Source organism: Platalea leucorodia, assembly GCF_965183815.1.
Source record: "Platalea leucorodia genome assembly, chromosome: 2".
In the NCBI taxonomy this organism is placed as follows: domain Eukaryota; kingdom Metazoa; phylum Chordata; class Aves; order Pelecaniformes; family Threskiornithidae; genus Platalea; species Platalea leucorodia.
In genome coordinates, this window is record NC_138824.1 from 27,176,434 (window position 1) to 27,202,548 (window position 26,115).

Below are 26,115 nucleotides of genomic sequence, written 5' to 3' on the forward strand. Positions count from 1 at the left end.
CTGGGAGTAGGAAGTTAAATACATTCAGGAACATCCCATTGACTTCAGTGGGATCAGAACTTCACTAATCTTTTTAGAGGAAAGGTGCTACCTTTTTGTTTGTTCTTATAGCCTACTTATCAGGTTGTTTGAACATAAATTAACTTCAGCTAATCAAGTCTGTAGTTCTCAGTCAGTCACAACAGACCCTAATTCCATAATTTCAATAGCTGACACCATCAAAAGACTCCACAGTGAAACATGTTTACAGTTATAGACTATATTTTTACCTATCAAGCAGGTATCTCATAAATGAAAGTAATGTCTAAACAAACATAGAGTTCAAAACCTGCTGAAACTAGATAATGAGGCTTTCAATATACTGAATGGAATACTTCAATGCTGGAGCCTAAATTAGATGTGCACGGGTAACAAATCAGAGCATCCACCATTGTGCAGAATCAACTTTTTTGGATAGCTTAGCTTCCACTGATTCTCAGTAATAAGAGGCACTCCCTCTAGATGTTTCTAATTGTTTGCTTATAAAAAAAAAAATCTTTTGAGGAAAATTCTGAGGATTACTTTTCTACTGTTAAAAACTGTTTTCTTCATTCTGAAAATAAAGACTAATGCCCCATTCAAAAGAGGACTAGATCATTAAGTAGAGAAACCCGAGTAACTTTGGTCCAGCTTTTGGTATGGGCTTGGACAGCCGGACAAGATGACTTCCAGAAGTATTCTCCCACCCTAAGTTATTTTATGATTTTAATATATATTTATATATAAAATATATACATATATACAAAAAATATATACACACATGTGCATACATATGTCTGTATGTATATACACACATACAGAAACACTCATACTCCTTTCTGCAACTGCTGGCCTCTGCATGCTATTCTTCTGGCTGCCACTAAGAACTACCTCTTTCAGAGCAACGTTGTTGCAGCTTAGAAGTAGGTATTTAGGGGAAAGATGTAGCAAAGGAAATAGCCCAACAGATACAAAATTCATTTACTAGTTGGAGCCTAAATACAGTTCACCACTAGACTACTGAATCTGACCAAGGAAGCTAGAAGCAAGTACAACACAACGGAATGTCAACAGGCACAAGAATTTGGGAATGCAGAAATTTCTACTGGATGTGTGCATACAAACATATGCACTTTAAAGGTTTTGGTCTTGGTTTGTTTGGGTTTTTTTGTTGGGTTTTTGTTTGGTTGGGGTTTTTTTGTGTGGTTTTTTTTTTTTGTTTTGTTTTTAAGTTTTCATCTTCAGACTAAAGAGAAAATAATTTTAATAATTTCTAAAGGTAAAAGAAAAGAAGTTCAGCTACTACATCTGCTTCTGTGCTTCCTGACCTGTAAAATAAAATGCATAGCTGCATTTAACTATACTGCTCTGTGAAAGGTTCATCTGAATAGGGGAAAATGCTACAAAAGAACCTTGGAGCCAACCATGCTATACACAGCTTAAAAAAAAAAAAAAAAAGACATGCCTAAAAGACACAACATTTGAACAGTGAAAATAAAAGTGCTTTCCTGTAACTTTTCCAATATACTCACTTTGAATGACTATGACAACAAAGCATTTAAAAATTCATTCAGAAAGAAATTTCTAGGTTATTTTACTTTTAAATGTGGCTAGCAAAAATTATTCTAAAAATTCAATAATCCAATGCAAATAAAATAAATGTATGGCTAAATAAACTCACTTCCATCTCCTTCCCTGGAGAAAGATGACTAAGATTGACCGATCCACCTGAATTATGAAACATTTTCACAGGACATTTAGCTTCATTTTGTACTAACTCCTGATACTGGTTCACCACTCTGAAACAAACAATGAGGGCATAAAAAGATTAACAACTTTGAACTTCTAAAGTAGATACGTATATGTAAACATATAATTGTATATGTTACACAGTCATATATTACTTATTTTATGCATAAGTATATATTAGGTAACCATATATTTATATAAAATAGAGATGCACATATACAAAACATATCTATATATCTTTCTACTTGGTGTTCCTGGGCACTTTTCTTAAATTTATTCCATTTTAACTTTTCTTTTAATCACTGTCTTTTTTCCTAATGCAAAATAGTTTGAGAAACAAGTTTAAGAAACACTCTTTTGGAGGAATATGCAAAACAAGAGACAGAACAGTTCCCTTCCCGAAAGCAACTGCAGTTCTTTGGGATATCAGTCAATGGGGATCCCATTCCCATCACATGGGTCCAGAAGCTTTTATAAAGCTCTGCCCCATGCTTATGCTCCCTGTGGAACTGTCAATTCTCCTTTAACTTGAGGTCTATGTCAGATGAGGACTCTGAAAGCAAGGGATGAACTAAGAGGTCCATACTGAATGCACATCCAAGAACCAGTTATCACATCAAAAGTGATCACTCTTCTTTGAGCACCAGGACAGCCAGGTCTTATCGTATCAGACTAACGAGCAGTGATGTATCCAGGAATTTAAAGCATCAATAGCATCAGGCAAATATGTTTAAAATACTGTTCTGCCAAATAAAATACTACATCTCCACTAATACGAGAGAACTAAGTTGACAGAATACTGTTTCACAAACATGAGCAGAATGTACAAAGTGACATTGCAGACTTGAAAATCAAGCTGAAGACCTGTTGTTGCTTATACTGTGGCAGACTGAACCTCAGTGAAAAACTGCTGGAATATTTCCATTAGCTTATACTAAATGTGATGAACTACACTACATTTTGATATAGCACTGATTCAATATGCTGCTATGTGACTAATGCAGACATAAGCAAGGGCCGCAAGATATATGTCAGAGGAAAGGGTGCAGTGTACTTTTGTCAGCAATTAGGTTTTAGACTGCCTTAAAATTACAGTGGAATCGGAGTAATAAAATGCCAGGTACTCCAAAAGGTGGTCCTGTCCTCCTTCCTCCTCTGCTGCTGCTTCTTGTCCTAGTCCCTGAAACCCAACTGCTTATTCTGATTGAAGGATTTGTGCAACCCAGTGGCAAACATGATCAGGAAAGCAATCCCACTTAAACCTAGACCCCTGTATTATTGTTGTTTCAGTTTTCAGCCATCCAATCCCTCAATTCAGCTTACAGCACAAACATAAAAAGTCTCTGTGAGCACAATGGAGGCAGGAGAAAGCAAAGAGTTTCTTGATCAAAATTATCTATTAAAACAAAGAACATCATTATTGATTTTTGATGAAACCAGGGACTCATCTCCCTGCCAAGCACATAAGAAGAGCGTGGGGGGGTAAGAGCTATGGCATGTACATCACCTTGAGGTCTCCTATGAAGGCAGAAAAACACAACTGGCTTTGACAGAGATTGCTTTTTAAAGGTTCTGTGCTCATATGCACGAAGAAACACAGGTACTGTGATGTGAGGCACACTGACAAACATTTGAAGAAATACTTATTTTGCTGCCTCAGTTATGCCGGAATTGCTGCTCATAATCATTCTACAACTAACATATACTGCAAAACTGTTTTGTTACTTGCTTCTCTAAGAAAGCTGAATCAAGTAATGTACAACATACAAAAATAAGTTGTATATATACAAGTCCCAGATTACATTTAAAGTTCAAATGAACAATTTCCATGATTGCTAATTTCCCATACAAAATGTCAAGATGAAATTCCTGCTAAGTGCTCTCGGAATGTTATTATTGCCTATGTAATCAAGAATCCTTTGGCTGGGGCTGCACGGCTAGAAGGCGCGTCCCCTGGGTGGTGGATAGGGGATCCCTCTCTGGAGGGTGCACCGGATAAAATTGAAGAAGGTGCCGCGAACCAACGCTGCCTAAGGGAAGGCCACCCTGACAGAAAAATCACTGGCCCTCCAAGTCATGGGGGTTGGGCAGGAGGCCAACTACCTCCTCCCGGGGAGAAAAAAAAAAAAAAAAAAAAAAAAAAAAAAAAAGGTTGCAGAAACGACGAGCATCAACTCAGAGATGGAGAACATCAGTAATGAAGTGAGGAGGAGGAGATGGAGCTGGATCGGTCATGTCTTGAGGAAAAAAACAACAGAAGACTGCGCTGTGGCCCTTGGGACTCCAGAGCACGCAGCCGCAGACCGATCGAAGTGGAAGAACGATGTTCGCGCCTTGTGTGCCTCCTGGCACTGAGAGAATCCAGATCAGATCAGAATCAAGAACAATTGTGCAAATAACTGTAACAATATGGTCTAACAAAAATTTAGGTGGTGGGACAAGCTGTATACACACATTTGTTTTCCTCTATTCTTCCTTGCTTCTTAAATATAGAAACTGCACACTATATCCTACTTCTTGATATGATGATTGATTCCTCTTATTTTCCTCATCTGTTCTGCATCTGTTTCCATACGCACAACGTTAACAGTCATAATGGCTAAAAGGAACAAAATTCATTATACGGCATGAAGCCAAATGGTTGTATATAGTATATTAATTTACCTTTCAGCATCAGTCTTCGAACCAATAAGGAACCTGAAATGTAAAACGTATAACACATTTTCAGTCATGAATTGGACTAGAAGAACATGTCACAAAACTTCAAATACAAATGCTGCTCCTTTTTCAGACCTGCTGAAAATACAAGAGATACTGTATTCATTTAATGGACTGTGTATTATTTAGTATTTCAAATACAAACTTGGCTTCATAACTATATATGCACAATATACGCATCGTCTAATAAGGTCTCCTTTAAGAGTAAATTGCCAACAAAGCAGAAGCCAGAATATGGAAGTTTTGTATTTTATACTTTCAAACAAAAAGGAAGTAAATAACTGCTACAGAATTGCTACTGTAAAAAGTACAAGGAAAAAGTTATGTATAAATCAACATATCAATATGCTCACACTGAAATATAACCATAAGTGTCCTGTGGGTATGTCAAAAACAGCCCTACCTGTAATATAACAAACATTTAGTTTCCATTGTTTGATTTCAGTTACACAAATTCTGATTCCTCATGATTTTCCAGAGCTCCTAAATAAGCATTTCTCTTTTGCATAATACTTATGGCTTGCAAACTTACTACTTCAGTGATTTTTTTTTTTTTTTTAAAAAACACTACAGACCTTTTCTCTGTTTCTCCAGCTCAAAAAAAAAAGCATTGTTTTATATTACAGCATAACAACAAAACCGTCTTCTGCACCTTTTACTTCATATGACATAGTTTCTAATGAGGAACTACCCAAATTTTTATGAACTTCAACTCGTAATGTCTTAAAAATAATGGAGTAGAGCAGTGATTTCCAAAAAAAGCCCAGGCATCTAACACCTATAAAACCTTTTAATTCACAGCCTTATTACACAACTGTAAGGTAGCACTGCTGTACCAGAAGATCAGTACTAAGTCTGTGTGCTGGTTTTGACTGGGACAGAATTAAATTTCTTCATAGTATGGGGCTATGTTTTGGATTTGTGCTGAAAACAGTGTTGATAACACAGGGATATTTTCGTTACTGCTGAGCAGTGCTTACACAGAGTCAAGGCCTTTTCTGCTTCTCACCCCACCCCACCCCAACAGCGAGTAGGCTGAGGGTGCACAAGAAGTTGGGAGGGGACCCGGCTGGGACAGCTGACCCCAACTGACCAAAGGGCTATTCCATACCATATAAAATCATAGAATCGTTAAGGTTGGAAAAGACCCTCAAGATCATCGAGTCCAACCATTAACCTATCATTGCCAAGTCCACCACTAAACCACGTCCTCAAGCACCACGTCTACCCATCTTTTAAATACCTCCAGGGATGGAGACTTAACTCCTTCCTTCGGCAGCCTGTTCCAATGCCCAACTACCCTTTCAGTGAAGAAGTTTTTCCTAATATCCAACCTAAACTTCCCCTGGCACAGCTTGAGGCTGTTTCCTCTCGTCCTATCACTTGTTACTAGGGAGAAGAGACTGACCTCCCCACCTCAGTACAACCTCCTTTCAGGTAGCTGTAGAGAGCAATAAGGTCTGCCCTCAGCCTCCTCCAGACTAAACAACCCCAGCTCCCTCAGCCGCTCCTCAGAAGACTTGTGCTCCAGACCCTTCACCAGCTTCGTTGCCCTCCTCTGGACACGCTCCAGCACCTCGATGTCCTTCTTGTAGTGAGGGGCCCAAAACTGAACACAGTATTTGAGGTGTGGCCTCACCAGTGCTGAGTACAGGGGCACTGTCACCTCCCTGGTCCTGCTGGCCACACTATTCCTGATACAAGCCAGGATGCCATTGGCCCTCTTGGCCACCTGAGCACACTGCTGGCTCATGTTCAGGCGGCTGTCAACCAACACCCCCCAACACCCGGCAAGGGTTAAACCACGACAGTATGGAAAGAAACAGTAAATAGCTCAGTCTAGGAATAAAACATCCTGAGTATTAAGAAGATTTTAAGATTTTAATAAAAAATAAGATAGGAATTACATACTAGACAATAAAAATAGCCTTCATTAACAGAACTAAAGTTTGCTCAGGCTCACAGCTCCTTGCCTTACTGAAATTTATAGGGTCTATTCTGCTGCACAGGTTCCTCCATGCAAAAAATCTGGTGTACACAACAAAAAGCCAAGAACAGAGAATCTTTGTAGAACCACAGTCAACAACAGCAGATCCAAAACAATTCAAAATGAAGAAGCTTCTTAGGAGCTCATGTTTTTCTTTATCATTTATTTAGCCTAAATTTCTTTGCATAAGGGTAAACATAATTAACTACTTATGTTTTCACAGCATCAGGCAAATTTTGACAACAATCAAAATTATGAGTAACACTGAAAAAGAGTGCTAACAATGTCTCACAGTGTCTCCACAATTTGAGTTGTTCGTGGGTTTTTTTTGGTTGGGGTTTTTTTTGGTGCTTTGGATTTTTTTTGTTGTTGTTGAGTTTTTGTTGTTTTGTTTTTGTTTGTTTTTTTTTTTTTTTACACAACATAACTTTAATGTAAAAGAACATACAGATTTAACATAAAAGTACATTTAAGATATGATGGTTGCTTGAACACATTTTGGGTTTTTTTGGTAAAAAAAGTTTTTCAAACAAAACTCTTAGACCAGATTGCTAGCTCTAAAGTATTTTTATGACTGAAAATGATTAAGTAATGTTTGTCTTCCTTCATCTGTCAGATCATAGCACAGTTTAAAAAGAACATGCAACTTACTGTGATGGAGTTAATAGGTTGTCATTTTCCTCATCACCTTTGAGCGTCTGGATTTTACCATAGTACAAGGGATTGCCAAGAGACTGAAAAATGGTCAGTTTTGTTTTTTGAAGCTGATTACCAACTTCACATTCAAACACGTAATCATCTTTTATTTCCTAAAAAGACATAAGAAAATAACCAAATAAGTCTTAAACAAGTGATAACAGAAACAGCTAGTAAAATATGCCAGTTCTACACAATACAGTAAGAAAAATGCTATAAGAAGGGGTGCATTATTTAAAATGAAAGTGATTTGAGAAGAAATTATCTAAAGGGATGAAGGGAAAAAAGTTTATTATATCTTAAAAATAAAAAAATATTGCAAACCCTAAACAATCATGTTAGATATGGAAAGGCAGACTGCGTAAATATATATAGAAAGTTTTATATCAATTATGACAATGCAAAAGAAGTGTTCCGAGTAAAATGTTAGAGATGAAGATTAAGTTCTCTGGAAAAGTATTACTTCTTGCTAATATGAAACTACAAAGACATTTGTTAATGAAGATTAATTCTTTGTAATTTCAGAGGCAAGATATTATGAACTGATTTATGGCCAATTATATTAAATGACTACTTCTTATCAAATAATGTAATTTGTGCCAAGAATCTTAAGGTTCAACTTAAACATTGCAGAAAGAGCTTTTTGTAAGAGGTATTTACTATTACTTAATCTCTTTCAACATTTAACATTTTCATTTTAACAGAAGCTCTTTTCCATCAATTTTTGAGTATCTGAGTGAAGAAAGCCATTTGCTGAGCAGAGTACTGCTCTCTGTAACTTATTACACTTTCTTTACTATGCAGCAACAGTCCATGTTACTTGGGAGGTTAAAGTTGCTTTTCCTTGTATTTCTGGAAAACCTGAGGAAATTACAAAACTGATCGCATGCATGCTGCGCTGTATGAAATTACAAGTATCTGTGGTAATCTTTCTGTGTCTATATAACACATGGAAGATTAATTAAATTGGGGGAGGGAAGACAATTCCCACATTACTTAGATTTTGTGGAAATAAGAGGCATTTTAACTAGAGACAGAGAAGTTTGGCCAAAGGTCTAAAGTACTCACATGGGCTGGCCAGACAGTTGGTTGTGAGTCATCAGGCTTGATAGACTTTTCCACTTTGGCATATTTTTCCACCTTAAAGAAAATGGAGATACCAGAAAAGAAAGAACAACAGTATATTGGGCCAGAGTTAAAGTCAATCTAGCACAGTTTCCTGTTTTTAACAGTGGCTAACATGATAGTCTTTAAAAGTGAGTGCCAGAAACAGACAAGGATAGCTTGATAATTTGTACAGCATCCCCCCTTTGCGTTGTGCATTCAGAAAAAGTGAATTGGAGAACCTTCAGAACTTTACATTTATTCTGTTACACCACATTTGCTATGTTAAACTTAATGAAAGTGTGAAACATGGCTTAAGACTACGGATTGAAATCACTGCCAGCAGTGTGGAATGGTTAAGAAATTGACAATACCAGTAATACCTAAAGACTCTGATTAGGTCAGGTACAACACTGTCAAAGTGAAAAGGGAGAGAAGGTTTGTACAAACTTAAAGCATCATTTCACATGTAATGCACACTCTTGCCAGCCCTTTTAAGTCCAAAGCTACAATCTTGTCTAGTCTACTGAGTGCCTTCTGTATGCTAGTAGTATGTGTTTTGGCAGTGCCAGAAACTGAGAACATGAATGTCCCTGAGAGAAGAATACACACGGAGTGATCAGAAGAATTCCCAACTAGAATTCTCATACAAAAAAAATAAACTATTGAAAATATTACGTCCCATAGTATCATAACATGTCAAAACCCAGGGATTTCTACCAAGCTGAGAAGTGACTAATTTTTAAGTAATTTCCTTACCTCATTTCTTTTTCTATTTTTTACATTATCAGACAACTTCAAATAGACATGTGCTCGTTGAACCCACATATGAACAATACTAAAGGTCTGTTTGCATCCAAACTATCATGTTACAATTGCAATGTATTCCAATGTGGTTTAGCTTGTTTATACTTTATAGTACAGAAAAATAATTTTAAACGTTAAAGTCACTTCCACTTTTTAAAGGTCATTCGTTGATACTGGATACTGTTTAGTCACTTCTTCATACAATACAATGTTCAATACAATTGCTAGTAATTGCTAATGGTAACAACTGGACTTACATCCACTTCAGAAGGTGCAGTCAAGTAGCAAGGGTTCTGTTTCCACATATCTACGCACTGGAAGATGAAAAAGCAATATTAATATATTAAAAGTTTTAAATAAATAGTTAGAAGTATACCCACTTATGGCTCGAACACTTACATTTCCAGCTTTAGAAATTTTGAGGTCATACTGCTGGGCTCCTTTCCTCTCCTTTCTTTTCTGTAAGTAGTCAAGTAGTCTGAGCTGAGGTGGAGTTGAATAGTGAGCTACTTCCTGCTGTCTGTTCAGAGACGACCTTGAGTACCTTTTGAAGCACCTATGGTAAAATGACAGATAAGCTTGTAAAAGCATCAAAATTAAATTCCCCACAAACACAAAAATTATGCAGGGAAATGCTACTTACACTGAGACTGAAAAACAGGTTTTGAAATGTTAATTTAAAATTGCTATTCTGGATTACACTGTACAACTCAAACTATTGATTTAATATTTTCAAAAAATACTAGTATTCTGTTCACATGTTTCAGCACTAAGAATGGGGTTACTTTTGAAATGCATAATTGAAGTACATTGTCAAAATGAGTAACTAACCGAAAAGTTGCCAAGCTTAAAATATTTGTGTATTATCATAGATTTCAGTTCTGTCGAAAGATTTACATATTGCTTATGTAATTGTAAAGTCATAAACACAGTCACTACCCTCCATTCTTGGTCTCATGCCAAACCCACTGACACATTAATGCTGTTCTGGACATCATTTAACACCTTTGCCTATTTTTCTAGTGGAAAGTTTGCTGACCACCAAGCTCTAATTTTAAGGACAGCTTGATCAATTTCACTATTTATACTTTTCTAGACATTACCACTGGTTGTACATTAGCATAGTATTTCAATGCAAATCTAGTTTTAAATATTTCAGTAATTCTGACAGGCCATTAGTACATTTTCATTTTACAGAGTGAATGAAACTCTTTTAGTAGAACAAATATGAACCATTTAAAGCTTTTGTGGAAAAAAGTGAACAACCATGCACAAAATTGAAACAATTCCAACTTTTTGTATATACTGCATTCCACATTACTTTTAACTTTTCTAAGATTCTAAGATGCCTACACTTCTGCTTAGCCTAAACATCAAGCATATAAATAAATCCCTTCATTTCCTCACTCAAGGTTAAACTTGTACATAGCTTTTAACAAATCAGAGACCAATATGCAAGATACCTGTTTATATACTTTCCATTACTGAGCTGCCATTTGATTCAGCTTACCTCTGAATTATGCAAAAAAAGGACAAAATTAAAACTGCAATAACGTATTGTGTTAAGAAAATAATATATATACACATTCTTTTGATATACAAAAATAAGCATATTACAGTATCTACCACTAGTTGAAATACATTACAATATTGAGCACTTAAGATATAATGTCTTGACTGTTCCTCATATTCCTAATATTTAAGTAGATATTAGTTTGAGCACTGCATATGAGAAGCAAAATTTTCACATACAGCGTTGCTTATATTTTTCTTTGAAACACTTCATAAAATTTCAAAGAAAGTCTCAACATTCTTCACACTGAAAATTACCGTTTCATGGGACGAGTATTCATCTTCTGCTTGTTGTACAGGAGTCTGTTTGTAGTACAGGTCACTGCTATTGAAGGATCAAGACACAAAGGCTCTGCTGTAGCCAAAATAAGTTGGCTCTCAAGTAGGAGTTTGTCCTCCTGTAATATACACAGCCATTAATGAAGGTAAAAATATGAAAACTTTTACACTAATTAAGTTGATATATACCTACACATATGCGCACATTATCTTAAAGAAAACTGAAAAAATTGCGTGTGGATATTGAACAAAAGAAAATATTCAACAGTTAAGTATCACTAGCCACTGTTATGAGTTACAGAGCTTTGGGTGGGGTTTCCAATAGGAAACTAAATCCTTCTCAAAAGCAGAAGGCATGTTCTGTTTGTTTGTGTTTTCTTTGTTTGTTTGTTTTAAACACAGTACTAGTGGCAATGAAATCCATTTTCTGTCAGTGATTTATACTGACAGACTAGCAATCAGTGCCATAAAGATGACCTACCTGGGACTTTAGATTACCATTTGAAATGGATTTGAGCATGATTGTGGCTCAAATACAAACGAGCACATCAAGTACACCATGCTATTCAGCATTTAACTATAACTGTACAACCATAGTTACTTGGGATCCTCTTTACTGTAACTGTATCAACAGCAAAATGATGCTAGAGGAGCAATTGTGTCATTACACTCCAACTGCTGTTCTGGGGACGTATGCTGAAGATGAATGAAGTAAAGTAAACTAGTTAGAGTAACTCCAATACTGTCATTCTGCATTACCAAAAATTAAGGTCTGATTCTACAAAACTTTTAGCAAATCCTATTGTTTTCTATGGCATCTTGTGAGAAAATGCTATTAACAAGTTAATTTGGCAGCTCTCTGGAGTGCATCCCATGCAGCACTATGCACATCACTGACAATTTGAATCAATGAAAAACATAATCAGTTTTGCTTATCAGATTTTATTAAACAAAGAAATAAATAATTTAAATAAATTGTTATTTATTGTGTATTTACTGCATTAGTGTAAAGTTTTAAAATAACGGCTAACCCACCTGTGTCCATTTGTGGTTGTCACTTGTTATAGAATGCACATCACAAATTAAAGTCTGAGGAAGAAGACATAATGGTAATTAGCTTTTGACTAAATAATAAGATTTTTTAACATACTGTCCTGGTTTCAGCTGGGATAGAGTTAATTTTTTTTTTTCCTAGTAGCTGGTATAGTGTTGTGTTTTGGATTTAGGATGAGAACAACTTTGATAACACACTGATGTTTTAGTTGTTGCTAAGTAGTGCTTACACTGGTCAAGGACTTTTCAGCTTCCCATGCCCTGCCAGCGAGAAATTGGGAGCAGGCACAGCCAGGACAGATGACCCAAACTGGCCAAAGGACTATTCCATACCATGTGACATCATGCTCAGTATATAAACTGGGGGGCGGCAACTGCTGCTCGGGAACTGGCTGGGCATCGTTCGGCAGGTGGTGAGCAATTGCATTGTGCATCACTTATTTTGTATATTCTTTTATCATTGTTATTATGACTATCTTCCCTTCCTTTTCTGTCCTATTAAACTGTGTTTATCTCAACCCATGACTTTTTTTTTTTTTTTTCCCCCCCTGATTCTCTCCCCATCCCACTGAGGGGCAGGGGGAGTAATGAACACTTGTTTAGCAGCCTGCCGGGTTAAAGCATAACACATATGTTATGTAATAGCTCATATCCAGTCTAGGAACTACTGTAACAGTGAGGAATGACTTAAAACACTTCTTACCTGCATTGTAGGACGCAAAAGAATGTGCTTGCTTTGGTATGTTGGAGATTTCATATTACCAGACTGCCTATAGTCACGTATTTCTGCTATGACACATCCACAATGAAAAATATTAACCTAGTTGAAACAAAAAAAACCCTACTTGTAAAAAAACCAAGTATTTACCAATCTGCCTCAGCCCCTGCCTCCAAAAAGAAATTTGTTGTATATCATATACTATTCAGTGATACTATGAATAAAACTAATCACTAATTTTGTCAGACCTGTGGTCTTTACTACATACCTAGACGTACCTAAAATACACGCTTCAAATATAGTGTTTTCATAAGCCTGCAATGTAGTTTTAAGAAATTCCCATGTCAAATATTTCATAATGACAAAGAACAAAGGATATTTTGCTAGAGCACAGAGTTGAAGTTGTTTGGCAGCATTAACCATAGCAATCTCTCTTCTACCTCTTTCTCCCCAATATTTATTATTTTTTTCCTATATCTCAATAAAATACTTATTTGGGGCATTAAATATTACAGTTCCAAATGCACAAGTGTTTTAAAGTCTTGCGGTTGGAATCACCTATGTGAAGCATTCAAAAAACCAAGGTCTATCTGGGCACAAAACATAAGTTCTTTTTGAAAACAAAACTTTCAAACCTGAGATTTTTCTAAAAGATCAACCAAAATAGGTGGTAGCTCCTCTGCATCCAAATATTCAAGCAGCTCTCCTTCCTCATAAGGCAGCCGAATGGTCTCAGAATCTGAATTTAAACAAAACATATTGCTTTTCAAGTTCAAACTTTAACAATGTGAAATCTAAAAGCTTGCCACAGGAAAAAGCAGGGCCTGCAGAAACCTATCCAAACCTGCAATTTTTTTGCATGGTATTAATTTTTTACATCCATTTCTGTTGCCAGAGCTTGATTTTGCTCTTATTGTGCCAAAAGGCAACATGCCTTTATAGCTCAATGGGGTGAAATTTTTACTCCCAGCTGATATACTGTATGCTCTTATTGCACATTGCAGTACCAGTGTCATGAAGATGCAACTAAACTGGACCACAGATGTCTTTAGTCAGACCTAGATTTAGGAAGCAGTGAAAGAAACAATTTGACAGGAGTCTGAAGTGAGAGAAACTCAGATAAGCAACTCAAGAAGCCAAGGGGAAATAAAAGAACAGAAGGCTATCAAAAAGACTCATATCTACTGATTTTTGCTGTACCATTAGAGACCATTTCTGAGCACCTCACAGCTTTATGCAAGTTTTTAGTTCAAGTACAATGTCGGTTTTGGTTTTTTTTTTTTTGTCCACAAGGGATTATGTTAGAAGTGAAATAGTTAAATGCAAGCAACAACACATTCCAACTATTCACAGAGCATTCTGAGCATTTTTAAAAATAAATAGCAAAAATATTACCTGAGCCATTTTTTCCCCTGAGCATAAGTGAATAACCCTCATTTCCCGGATAGAGGTTCACTACCAGACATGACAACGTCTCCTGCATAACCAGCTTCTCAAGTAAATTCACATTTCGCCTCAGCTTCTGCTTTAAAAGTAAACATTGCTTATGAACATAATACTATCAAGTAATTAGTAGCAATAAAAACCATTGCTAGAATATGAGTACTGTTTAGATTAATGTTGAAGTATATAGCCAAACAAGCCCAGTTAAACTTAATTGGACTGTATTCAGTAGAGTATATTCATTATGTATTATTATACGTACTTACACACACAGATTTTTTTTAAAAAAACTCATTTAAATTAAAAAAAAAAACAACTTGAATTATAAGTCCACAGACAACACAACCTATGCTACGATGTTGTAAACATACAGCGCACTATTATTTGTATCATTTCTATAAGCATCATTTATACCATCATTTATACACTATACATTGTTTGATAACAACAACAACAAAATATTTAGTACTTTCAAATATTCCTAGCAGAAGCAGATTATTTCTTTCCATGATTAAAATATTGAATTACAGCATTTGGAAGCTTTCTTAATTGCATTGCTTTGTTTGTATTTGCTGAAATCTGATCCAGGAGCTGCAGAGACTTCTGCAGCTTCTTTAATTGTAAGAATGATCTTTTCCACATATAACAGTTTTTTAAAATTAATCAGTATGTTTCAAAGACCTGTACATCCTACAAATTTAAACATTTTAAAAGCCCCCTGAGAACTTAAAACAATGAATTCTAAACCTCAGATAATTTTACACCTTCTGGTTGAAGAGCAGATTTCATGGCTGAATACCAGGTCTGGGCAGAGCCATTCATTGGAAGTTAACCCTAGCACTCAGACTGCTCAACTAATCATTTCACATACACCCAACTAAATAGTAGTGGGCCATCTCTTTTTGAACAAATTTATCTTTCCAGAGATATTGGGAAGATAGAAAGCAGAATCATTACTTGTAGAGGAACTGTTCCTAAGAGAAAAGTACTGAAAACAAACCCCCAAATCCCACAGCAATATAATCCATCAGATCATTTTAACAGATATGCAGAGAAAATGGAAGAAAATCTTTGTCATCTGCTGCTATGTAGTTTTGGAACCATTGCCCAAAGTTAACTCTTCTCCATGCGTCATGAATAATGGTGACTACCTCCTACTGCCTTTTACAGTTTAGAAATTGTGAAAACTAACACAAAGAAAAGGACAAAGTAGCACAGAAATCCTGAAGAATTAATGGGGAAAGAACTGAAAGAGCAGGGGAGAATGGGGGAAAACATGTCATGGCCACAGTAAAGGTAGAGACTACTCAGGAAAGCCAATTCCTCATACAGGACTCTGGTGATGCAGCCTGTTATGCAAAACCTTCTGCAGTTAAAACTCCTATTAACCGCCCCCGCATCGAGCCCACAACAAGAGACTGCACATGCGCTGCTTCACTTTTCAGACACATTGCTGATTAGGGGACATAGCCGTCGGGCTTTCACTTAGACACAGTATGAAGTAGCCTGGGGTACAGTAATTGCCATTCGAAAGCGAAGTCAACACTCAACTACTCTGACATCTCTTAAGAACTGAGATATTGTCATCTTTTAATGGAAAAGTTCTTTTTTCAGTGTTGGATAGATTAATACTTTCATATTTAGTTATGCAATGGCATTAGGAGGACAGAAAGGAATATAAGAATTCTGTAAGAGTTGATTCAAAAAAGGATCATCATGTTATGTAAGAGAGGTTAAGAAGAAATTAATTATTTATACTAAAATTATATTTAAAAATAAAAAAGCAAAGCAATAAAAAAAAATAAAAACAATTCAATTCCTCTATCATTGGGACAGAATTCATATTGTTTCTAGAAGTTGTTACTAATAATACTGTTAACATTTCCAATTCAACTTTACTATTTTCATGAGCTGAAGAAAAAGGATCATTCAATTAAGGGCATTATTCCATCCAAAATACAGGCACTGAATAATGTATACTAACTAGTAACCACTCATAGAATTTTTAAATAAACAATCTTTTTTCCCCCAGAAATTTGTCTATGCATGCAAGAAACAGCCATGAGATTTATTTTTATGGAAGGCCTCTGCTCCTTAAACAATTCATAAGTAAAATATATAATGGTAATTCAGTTGTAAATGTAATTAAATTTAGTTAATCACATCACTCTCTAATTTAAATTTATTCGGTGAATGATATGTTAGTTTTATTTTTTAATTTTTAGGTTTTGTTCAATAGTAGCTGGCCAGTTATGGCTTGGGTTTTTTTTGCTTGTTTCATTTTTTTGGGGGTTAAGATGTTGCAAGGGGGAAGACAGGGTAAAGGAAAGAGGAGGGGCCAACACCACAGACCTAAGAACATTTCTGACGCTGCATTCATATGACCTGAACTTCTGAAGACAAATTCTAAGCACATTTTAAAATATAAAGCCTCTCTAAGACATGGGAGTAAGTTAGCATTTTAAGTACAAACATTTCATTAAGCAGGTAAAGTTACATTTCACTAAGCATGAAAATTTTTTCTGACTACAAAAATCAGCTTTCTCCTTTGAGCTGGCCATTAGAGGTATTAGCTCAGAGCTGATATTAAGTGTTAGCTCAGGTCTTGTCTGGAAAGACTTTAAAGATCAAGAAGTGGCCTGAGGTGTATTACATTTCTTAAGCGTTCATCACAGTATATTGCAAGAGTTCAAATACCAAGCATCCAGGCCAGTTATACTGCTCTGTTACATCAGCTAAAACTCCTAACCCTCTCTGATTTCATCCACAGAAAAGCGGCACTCCTCCCTCCTGAACACACACCGCAGTGACTGCGCGATGGCTGCGAAGCGGCACAGAGAAGGCACAGGTGCTTCCTTTCACTCCCAGTGACTTCTGATGACTACCACTGAATAAAGAATACTGAGTACTCCTGCCTAACGAGATTGAAGTAGTAATTTTATGCTGTTTGTTACTGCTCTGTTCTTGGCTACGCGTGAAATGTTAATTTTAATACCTACTCCTCCAACTGTGCACTGGTATTACACAAAATTATGATTTTATCTTTATCATGACTGCTCTTCTTGTCCCTCACTGTAGAATCTTAAATCGATTTCCCCATTTACCTTTATGACTGAAAAGTTGGTCAAAAAACATAAAATAAACAGATCACTTCCATAAAAAAAGTTCTTGTAGCTATTTACTATATCTCTGTGAAATGGAAACCTAAAACAACCACCCCAGGTTCTTCCCTTGACTTTGGACACATTTCATTAATCCCAGCACCACTTTATGATGCATAGAAGATACACTAACTAATGCTAATGCTAAGCATTGTTCTTTCAGGAAGCAGAAAAAGCAAAGCGGAGTTTTTTATCTATTGACTGAAAAATAAAACCCAACTCGATAAAACAACTTGAGGAAGCATAATTTTTTGGTTATAAAATACAAGGAAAAAACTGAAGCCTAAAGACATTTGTGACCTATCTGAACTGAAATCAGATCCTCAGAGAAGACTGCAACTCATAACTAAGTATACTTCCACTAGGATATAACTGGCTGTGTCAATCTCGGGCTGCCATTCTAGTAGAGACTAGTATTAATGCAGGTCATAAAGACAGGGCCATGCAGCCTTTGTAGCGGAGGCAAGAAAACGTGTTTCATAAGTAACACCGAAGGTAGGTTTTTGCAGATCAAACTTCAGGAATACTGTGGTCTGAACAAAGTCTGCTCGGTTCACCCTAATGAGGTTAGTTTTACTTTAAAGTGAATTCTTACAATCGTTTCCTCACCTTACACATGCAAGTTATATTTTCTTCAAGAACAGAAAGATGCATGCAAAACGATGTTTTATACAATTTTGCAAATACATCCAACCCTGCATATCATTCGTCACCATTAGAGATTAATGAAGGACAAAAAATCCCACCAAACCAAAAAACCCCCACTGTTATCTGGCACCACTTGGTTTATTCATGTGTCGTAACTACTTATTCCCCACAGCTACCAGTGTACCTCTTAGAAGCACTTTTACAGCAAAGTAGCAGATATGTGCTTTACTATTTTTGCACTAGTTCAACATGGAACTCAACTGACTTTCGTTAACAGTGTTCTAAAACTTTAATTACTCTGAGATGTTTTCATGCTTGCACACTGGTGCTACCATGTGCAGCTGTCAGAAAGCACCAATTGAGAATGGGCGACTGATCAGTGATTTTTGGTATTTTTTTTCTGTAGTAGAGCCCCTTGGGTTTACCTGCCTAGCACAGATCCTTCCAGCCCACAGACCAGGTCTGTTTCCACATTCATTTTTAAGACTGCTTCCGAAATTATTGTTTTGATTTTTATTTCTTTCAACTTTTAGGTACAGGAACACTGCACACAAGAGTCCAAATGAAACAAATTGCTCTAGATAATCACCTCAACATAGTCAGTTCTCCCTCTAGTGTGCATATGCACAAATAGAAGAGACGCTGAGAAGTAATGAAGCTGGGCAGACTGGACTAATAGAGGATGAATAATTAATTAGTCCTCTGTGAGTTATTGTGGAAAATCTGGTCTTCCCTATGAACACCAAGAACAAGGATATGACCAAGTAAACTGCAGGGTAGAAAACAGGAACATGGCAGAGATGCAGTATTACAAGAGCTAAGATAAAGGGAGAAAGTTAAGACTGAAAAATAATATTCAGTGTCAATTTAAAAATTGCTTCTGAGTTGACAACATAATTACAACTTGTACCATCAAAATGGTACAGTACTTTCATAGCAACTTTGACAGTTCTGTACACTAAAACCTTTAAGTTACATTCAAGACATTGGCCAAACTCTAGTCAGAATACTATTTCCTTCTTCAGTTTTACTGTGCAAATTAAAAGACAAGTAAGCAGCCCTATGCTCATGGATGAAGTTTCACAATAGCATTATCTTCTAACCTTTGCACCTTGATCTTTGAGCTTCTCATTTTCAATAATTACAATCCATAACATAAGATCAAGATATCTGTTAACTGTCCACATCTGAGTTCAGTGAATAAGGGCTCTAAATACAAATTTTTCTATCATAATAAGCTTCCAATTCTTCAATAAAGAACTTAAATTTTTACTCAAATCTAGATCAGCAATAATTCACTTGATCTACTGTGATGTTATAACTCTCTTCATCACTTATTTTTTATTACAGTTTTATTTTATTTTATGACAGTTGGGTAAGTTTGGCGACTGCCTTCTAGTTTAGCAACAACTATTGCATTGAAATCCTACCTTTTTTCCAGATTCCAGTCTAGCAAGCCTGACCTTCTCCCTGCTGCTGAAATATCTTGTTACTCATTCACTATTGACATTTTAATCTTTTAAAGTCTGTAATTTGCTTAACACCTCAGGTTTGTGATTTGAATCATATGCTAAAGAAAACTAATTACATCTGAATGATGAAAAAGAATTACAGGTGCTCAGTAACTAATCTCTCATTCCCATTTGTCTTCTCATGGGTTTTTACTTCCTTGGGAAGCAGCAATACAGCAGATTCCACGCTTATTCTCATTCCATTTGATATTCACAGTTTAGCAAAATAGCTTGTGCCTTTTACACCTTAGATTTATCATCACTAAGCCTGTTTGAGCTTCTTTGTTAATGTTATGAAAAAATTTCACAGAACACCTTAGTAGTTCATCAGTTAGAGAAATAAATCTGAATTTACAACAAAGCACAGAGTCTAAAAAATTCTCTGCATTTTTGCCATGGCAGTTATGCTAAGCAATTGGTTCTGAAACAGTCATACTGACAACAATGCATGTGGCATTGACACTGGCCCTGAACTTGACCACAACTGACTTCAGTGACGCAGGATTAAGTCAGAATGAACATGTCACTCAAGCCAGTCTAGGGCTTATTATTCATATTATATCACTCAGTTATTTTAATAGTACTGTTATCTAGTAAACTTGTTAGATACACCTCTGCATTCTAGACCATTCTTTTGAAATTCTCTCTTTTCATATATAGAAAAGCATCTCGAGCACAATCTTTACAGTCCTCTGCCAGCAGTCTACCTTATTACCTTTAAAAACAGACTTAGCGTTACCAGGTAGCCATTGGCCCTCCCATCACCTTGTTCTTATTTCAAACTGAACTAAGCTGATGCTATTAAATTACACGGTTTAGTCCACAAAAGTCATAGCAATCGTTTCTCCTGTAGCGTTAGCCTTACGTAACTACCACGGTAACCAGAATTTATTCTTTTTGAACAAAGGAATTAAGTGAAATAAAAAAAGTATTTTCTGAACTTGCCCGTTCAGACAGCAATGAAAAGCTTCTTAGCAATTTCCACTTACCTTTATCTCAGGCTCTTTTTCACATTCTTCTATATATAAATCATAGAGTTTTTGAAATACAGATTTTCTGAAATTAAAAAAAACTTAAAATGTAACCAAAATTAAATCAAAGAAATGCTATTTAAAAGCTAAATACTGAAACTCTTACTACCTTCCACTGGATAAATATTTTCTTTTGGGAGGTCTCTGACGGGCACTTTCAATGATATACTAGAAGAGAAAAGTAAACCAAAAAATAACATATATATTACAAAGAAAGTTAATTCTAGCTACCATGCAACTTTGGATCATTACCAGACAGTGTTCTACGGATACAGAAAGTAACTAACGGTTATGGTAACTGACTGTTTCAGAAGCGTACTAAACATGATCTGGTATATGTTACAGTCATCAACAAGGACACATCTCAATTTAGCTGCGAAACACAGCATTTCATGGCTATGGCACGAGTTGCACAAAGTCTTGATTTTACATTCATGTTTTGTAATTACAGCAGTAAATAACACTCCTGTAGTAGTTAACACTACTGTACTTAGTAGTTAATGCTACTGAAGTTAACATGGTAATGTACTGAAGTTAACATGCTAAGATACAATCAAATTTGTGTGTACTGGCTCGTCAATATTTACAAATCAAGTACTCCTCAACATAACCAAATTCAGGAAGTTTAATTTTCCCCTTGTTTCTTGCATTTACACTAGTTTTCTCTACAGAGCTGTGTATTACAAATACAATTCACGTACATTAAATATTTGAATTAAAAAAGAAGAAGAAAGATACCCTGCATTAAATGTAGCTTATATTCTAACAGGGTTTTTTCAAATCTCTGTTGTTTGTCTGAAGTATTTTGATTAACAACTTAGTTCAGAATTTCATTGAAGAGAGGTTCTCCCACAGAAACATATTTCCCATAACAGGGTTCAAGGTAACCATTATATCAGATGTCAGCATGAAAGAACATGAATGTGAAGGCACTTGCCTCTTTGTTCTAACTGGGCTACCCTTAAAAACACAAACAGGGTTTCACCATGTATTTCTGCCAGCTATCTCTGAATCACCACTGTACAGCTCTGCTTATTTCACAGCACACAGATTTACTGGTTTAACAGGGGAAAACTGAAGTCCTGCATAGTCTATCATCATTACACCTGATGATGTTCTCAGTATGATGGATAAGAGACAAGTATGCCACACACCAACTTTAGGGAGAATTTTGCAAAACCAGTGTTACATGTATGGGTGAATATTTATATACATACACATATATTTACATAACATACCCCTCCACTGCTTTTCAGAAAAAATATAAAAATACAATAGTTATTTTTTAACTGCGAGACCAATATATTATGTGCAAACAAATAATGCAGCTACTCCTTACCTCTGCACGATCCAATGCCAGTTCTAAAGCTTGTTGCTGCAAGGATTACAAAGGGGTTTTTTTAGGAAGCGCATTAACTGTTTAGACATCCTCGTACATAAAAAACACTACAAAAATTCTATTAGTACCAATATGAATTTATAGTTAGAAGATGAGCTCAAACATTCTTTGGCACATACTAAACTTAGCAGGTGAAACCTCATGTAACTGCATCAACAGTAATTAATCCCACCACCAAGTGTCTACACTTGCACGGTTTTGACAAAATTATGAAGTCTTAGAACAATGAAAGGCAATTAGAATTAAAAGTAGGAATAGAAATTACACCTAATAAAAGCAAAAAAACAAATATTAACCAAAACAATTAGAGATGACAAGTAGAAAATCTAGGCTACACTGATCAAAAAATAGAGAGAAGTGTTTCGGAGAATCTTCCACTTTTCAGTAAAGCTTAGTAACACTTGTAATAAGTACTCCTTCCCACATATATACTTGTGTTGCTTCCTCAGTTTAACCCATCCCTATTAGCTGTTTGTGAAAGCAATACCTTTACTTGAACCTCAAAGAACAGAAGGCATATGAACCACATCCAATACATGGCAGTACGAGTTATTTCATACTTTAGAATAGAATTTGGGGGAGAAAAGCCCATTACAAGTAACAACAAAGAAATATACAGCAAAAATACTCAAGCTTTTTACCATTCACCTACAGTGTCTCTAATACAAAATTTCTTACCTGTTCTTGGAAAAGAAAAAGCACTTGATGTGCTATTACTCACTAGAACCTGCCACTGCAGAACACTAAGAATTTTAAAGTGTTTAGGTGTTTTTATTAATACATCAGATACATAGGTCTAGTGGATAATTGCATGATTTCAGACATTCAGTTCACTGACTGCTTGACAATAGGTAAATATCCATGGCAATATTGCCACCTGTGAATAGAAGAATACTATGAGGAGGCAGGATTTATACTTTATACTCAACTGTCTAACACCAGTCATGACTGCAAACACACCACTAGCTTTATATGATAACTCCTATGATGCACTGGACAGTGACTAAGTGTTCAGAAGTATTTACAAGCTATGAAGGAAGACATCCCTAAAAAAAGAAATATCAGAACTCAAGAGTGACAAGCAAAATAATTTTTTTGCGAAAATGAGAAACATTAATGGCACTCTCCTTATCAGCCAGACAGCTAGCAGACTAGAGTGAAGAGATCTGAAAATATATTACCTGAATCATAACTTACCATTGTAGTTGAAGCCAGGTGACCAAATGGCAAAAGAAGTACTTAAGTTTGGTGCAGCAGGCAAAGAATCATATTTTATGGTCACACTTGGGGTACTGAAAAAAAATGAAGGAGACAAAAATATCACTAAGAAACTAAATAAGCATTTTATTTAAATACAACATTTTCAGTGGTTAATTGTACTTAAATTTCATTTGCATAATATCCTTTCCTCCAAAAGTAGAAACAAAAAAAGTTCCAGTGTCAGTGTGGAGGTTCCTATTCTAATGACTACTACTACTTTGAACAATTGTTCTACATTAGTTATATCAAATAGTAAGGTAACAATAAGCATGTAATTGAAATTATAGAGCCACGTAGTCTTCTCTATTGCAGCAGTCTACCTAGACAACCCACACATCACATCCACAGATGCACAGAAGGCTAGAATATTTAATGACAAGCAGCCATAACATTTAGTATACACTACTAAGTTTTTTGTTTTGCTTTTATGAAGGTATTTTTCCATAGACAACGATTCCACTAGCAGTGCCTTCTAGCGCTATTTTAAGATGTTAGTTTAATACTGACTCGCAGTAGGCTGTTGATTACAAATTTGCACAGCACTAGCATATTCCTTAAATGTCCTTGCCCTCAAATACTATGCCCTTATGCCCTTTCATTTTCAAATTCAGCTAGACAGTTGTATAAAAAAAACAAACAAACCAACCTAGCTAATACCTCCAATCTTTAAGTCCTGTCCTTAGCATCATTCCCAATGAGGAGATGTGAAAATTCAAGTCAATTTTGCCTTCACATTTGAATGCTACAGTGCCTTACGATACTTGAAATATTCACTTAAGAAATTCCACCACACATAACTTTAATTTGTGGAAATATTTCTGTTCCAGCTACATTCCACATCAGCCATGGCTTTGGTAAACACCTTCCTAGATATCAAATGACATGTGCCTGCTACCTCACACCTCCCTAAACCTTACTCAGCTGTTTCAGCGTCGAACCAATTTAACTAGAGAAAAACCACAATGACTCAGAGCTCCCCGCAAGGCTGAAACCTGCTGGCTTCTGGCAGATGGCGAGGTGGTGGGCGAAAAGGAGCCTGCAAAGGATGGCTTAGGGGGCGTCCAGCCGTGCCATCCTACAGGCCGGCTGCTTTCCGAGCAGCCTCTCCACCCCCGCCGGCGCCCACGCTGAAGCCGGGTCCTAGGAGACGGAGACCGACCGAGCACCCAGCCCGACTGCGAGCGAGGCGCAGGTGCAAGCCCCGCAAGGGACGGGGAGCCCGATCCGCACAGGCCCTGCTGTAACCGCCCCGCCGAGCACCGCCAGCCGGGCCAAACGCACCTCCGCGCCCGCCAGGGCTGCCGCCGTCTCCGCGGAGACGGGCCTACCTGCGAGGGCGGAGAGTGACCGGACGGAGCCACCGACCGCAGCAGCCGGCCGGAAAGGGCCGGGCCGGGCCAAGCCGCAAGGCCGCGCTGCGGCCGGGCCGAAGGGCGCAGGCCAGGCCCCCAGCTCCCGCGGCCCACCCGGCCCGGCCCGGCCCGGCCCGCCAGGGCGCAGGGAGCCGCCGACTGCCCGACCAACCGCCCCCTCCCCGGCGCGGGCGGGGGAGACCCGTGACGCCGAGCGCCGTTACCTGCCGGCCTCCCGCGGGGCCCTGGCCCCCGCACAGCGGCCCCCGCCGCCCGCTCATCCGCCCCCGCCTCAGCCCACCGCGGCGCCCCCGGCCGCTTCCGCCCCGCCGCTTCCGAGTCGCTGCCGGAAGGGGCGGGGGCAGTCGCTATGGCGACGAGGTGGGTTAGGGTGAGGGCGGGAAGCGACTCGCGGCGTCGCCATAGAGACGTCCCGCCCTAAGCCCTAAGCCCCGCCCCTTCGCAGGCCCCGCTCGCGCCGGGAGCGGCCGTTGGGCGCTGAGGGGCGGCGGGGGCGGGCGGCAGCTGCAGGCGGGAGGGATCCGAGCGGTAGCGAATGCCTGGATGCCTCTGCAGGCCGAAGGTTTAATGCCGCTGTGAAGATATGAATAGGTTTCCTTGTGTCTCGAGGGTGCCGTAAGGATATTTGAAGATTTTTGATGTGACTGTCGTGGTTTAACCCCAGCCAGCAACTAAGCACCACACAGCCGCTCGCTCACTCCCGCACAATGGGATGGAGGAAAGAATCGGAAGAGTGAAAGTGAGAAAACTCATGGGTTGAGGTAAAGACAGTTTAATAGGTAAAGCAAAAGCTGCGCACACAAGCAAAGCAAACCAAGGAATTCATTCACTACTTCCCATGGGCAGGCAGGTGTTCAGCCATCCCCAGGAAAGCAGGGCTCCATCACGCGTAACGGTTCCTTGGGAAGACAAACGCCATCACTCCGAACGTCCCCCCCTTCCTTCTTCTTCCCCCAGCTTATATACTGAGCATGATGTCACATGGTATGGAATAGCCCTTTGGCCAGTCTGGGTCAGCTGTCCCAGCTGTGCTCCCTCCCAGCTTCTCGTGCACCTGGCAGAGCATGGGAAGCTGAAAAGTCCTTGACTAGTGTAAACTCCACTCAGCAACAACTAAAACATCGGTGTGTTATCAACATTATTCTCATCCTAAATCCAAAACACAGCACTCTACCAGCTACTAGGAAGAAAATTAACTCTATCCCAGCTGAAACCAGGACAGTGTCTCCCGGAAAGCTGCAGGCTGTAGAAACTGGTTTCCCTGAGGGCAGAGAGGAAAGGTTGGGTGCTGCGTGGCATGAGAGCAACTCAAGGATAGAGAAGGATTACTTGGGAAAGGTATGGTGGACACATGGCTGGGGAAGCTCTGCTTAGTATCAGCTCGGTGCCTGAATGTAAATTTTACTCAATCATAATGCTCTGTATTTTCATAATTCCCATTTGAGTTATACAGGAGTTATTCTAAAGAATTATACCAGGAACTGTAAATTACTGTGAGTAATCTGTTTTAGTAGCTGCTTCTGGGTAACTTGCTAGAGCTGCTAGGTGATTCATCAGATCATTATGCAAAGAACCATTAGTTTGAAGT

General features: G+C 37.8%; 1 protein-coding gene across 11 annotated transcripts in view; it reads right to left on the bottom strand.

Moving 5' to 3' along the window:
• The window catches only part of SUPT20H (SPT20 homolog, SAGA complex component), a 37,224-nt gene extending 12,403 nt beyond the window's left edge, over positions 1-24,821 (bottom strand). For 5 of the 11 annotated variants that reach the window (XM_082304610.1, XM_082304618.1, XM_082304617.1 and 2 more), the window contains exons 1-16: positions 24,731-24,821; positions 23,092-23,186; positions 21,835-21,870; positions 20,605-20,663; positions 20,454-20,520; positions 14,097-14,223; positions 13,337-13,440; positions 12,687-12,803; positions 11,966-12,019; positions 10,910-11,049; positions 9,479-9,635; positions 9,337-9,393; positions 8,237-8,308; positions 7,124-7,281; positions 4,432-4,464; positions 1,700-1,817 (exon numbers count right to left, since the gene is read on the bottom strand). In XM_082304610.1, the coding sequence (XP_082160736.1) occupies positions 1,700-1,817; positions 4,432-4,464; positions 7,124-7,281; positions 8,237-8,308; positions 9,337-9,393; positions 9,479-9,635; positions 10,910-11,049; positions 11,966-12,019; positions 12,687-12,803; positions 13,337-13,440; positions 14,097-14,223; positions 20,454-20,520; positions 20,605-20,663; positions 21,835-21,870; positions 23,092-23,094 (1,302 nt within the window). In that variant the 5' untranslated portion in view covers positions 23,095-23,186; positions 24,731-24,821. Of the gene's footprint in view, positions 1-1,699; positions 1,818-4,431; positions 4,465-7,123; positions 7,282-8,236; positions 8,309-9,336; positions 9,394-9,478; positions 9,636-10,909; positions 11,050-11,965; positions 12,020-12,686; positions 12,804-13,336; positions 13,441-14,096; positions 14,227-20,453; positions 20,521-20,604; positions 20,664-21,834; positions 21,871-23,091; positions 23,187-24,435; positions 24,458-24,730 lie in introns of those variants that run through there. The other 6 variants (XM_082304614.1, XM_082304616.1, XM_082304615.1 and 3 more) reach the window with 2 other exon arrangements.
• Positions 24,822-26,115: the final 1,294 nt, after the last annotated feature.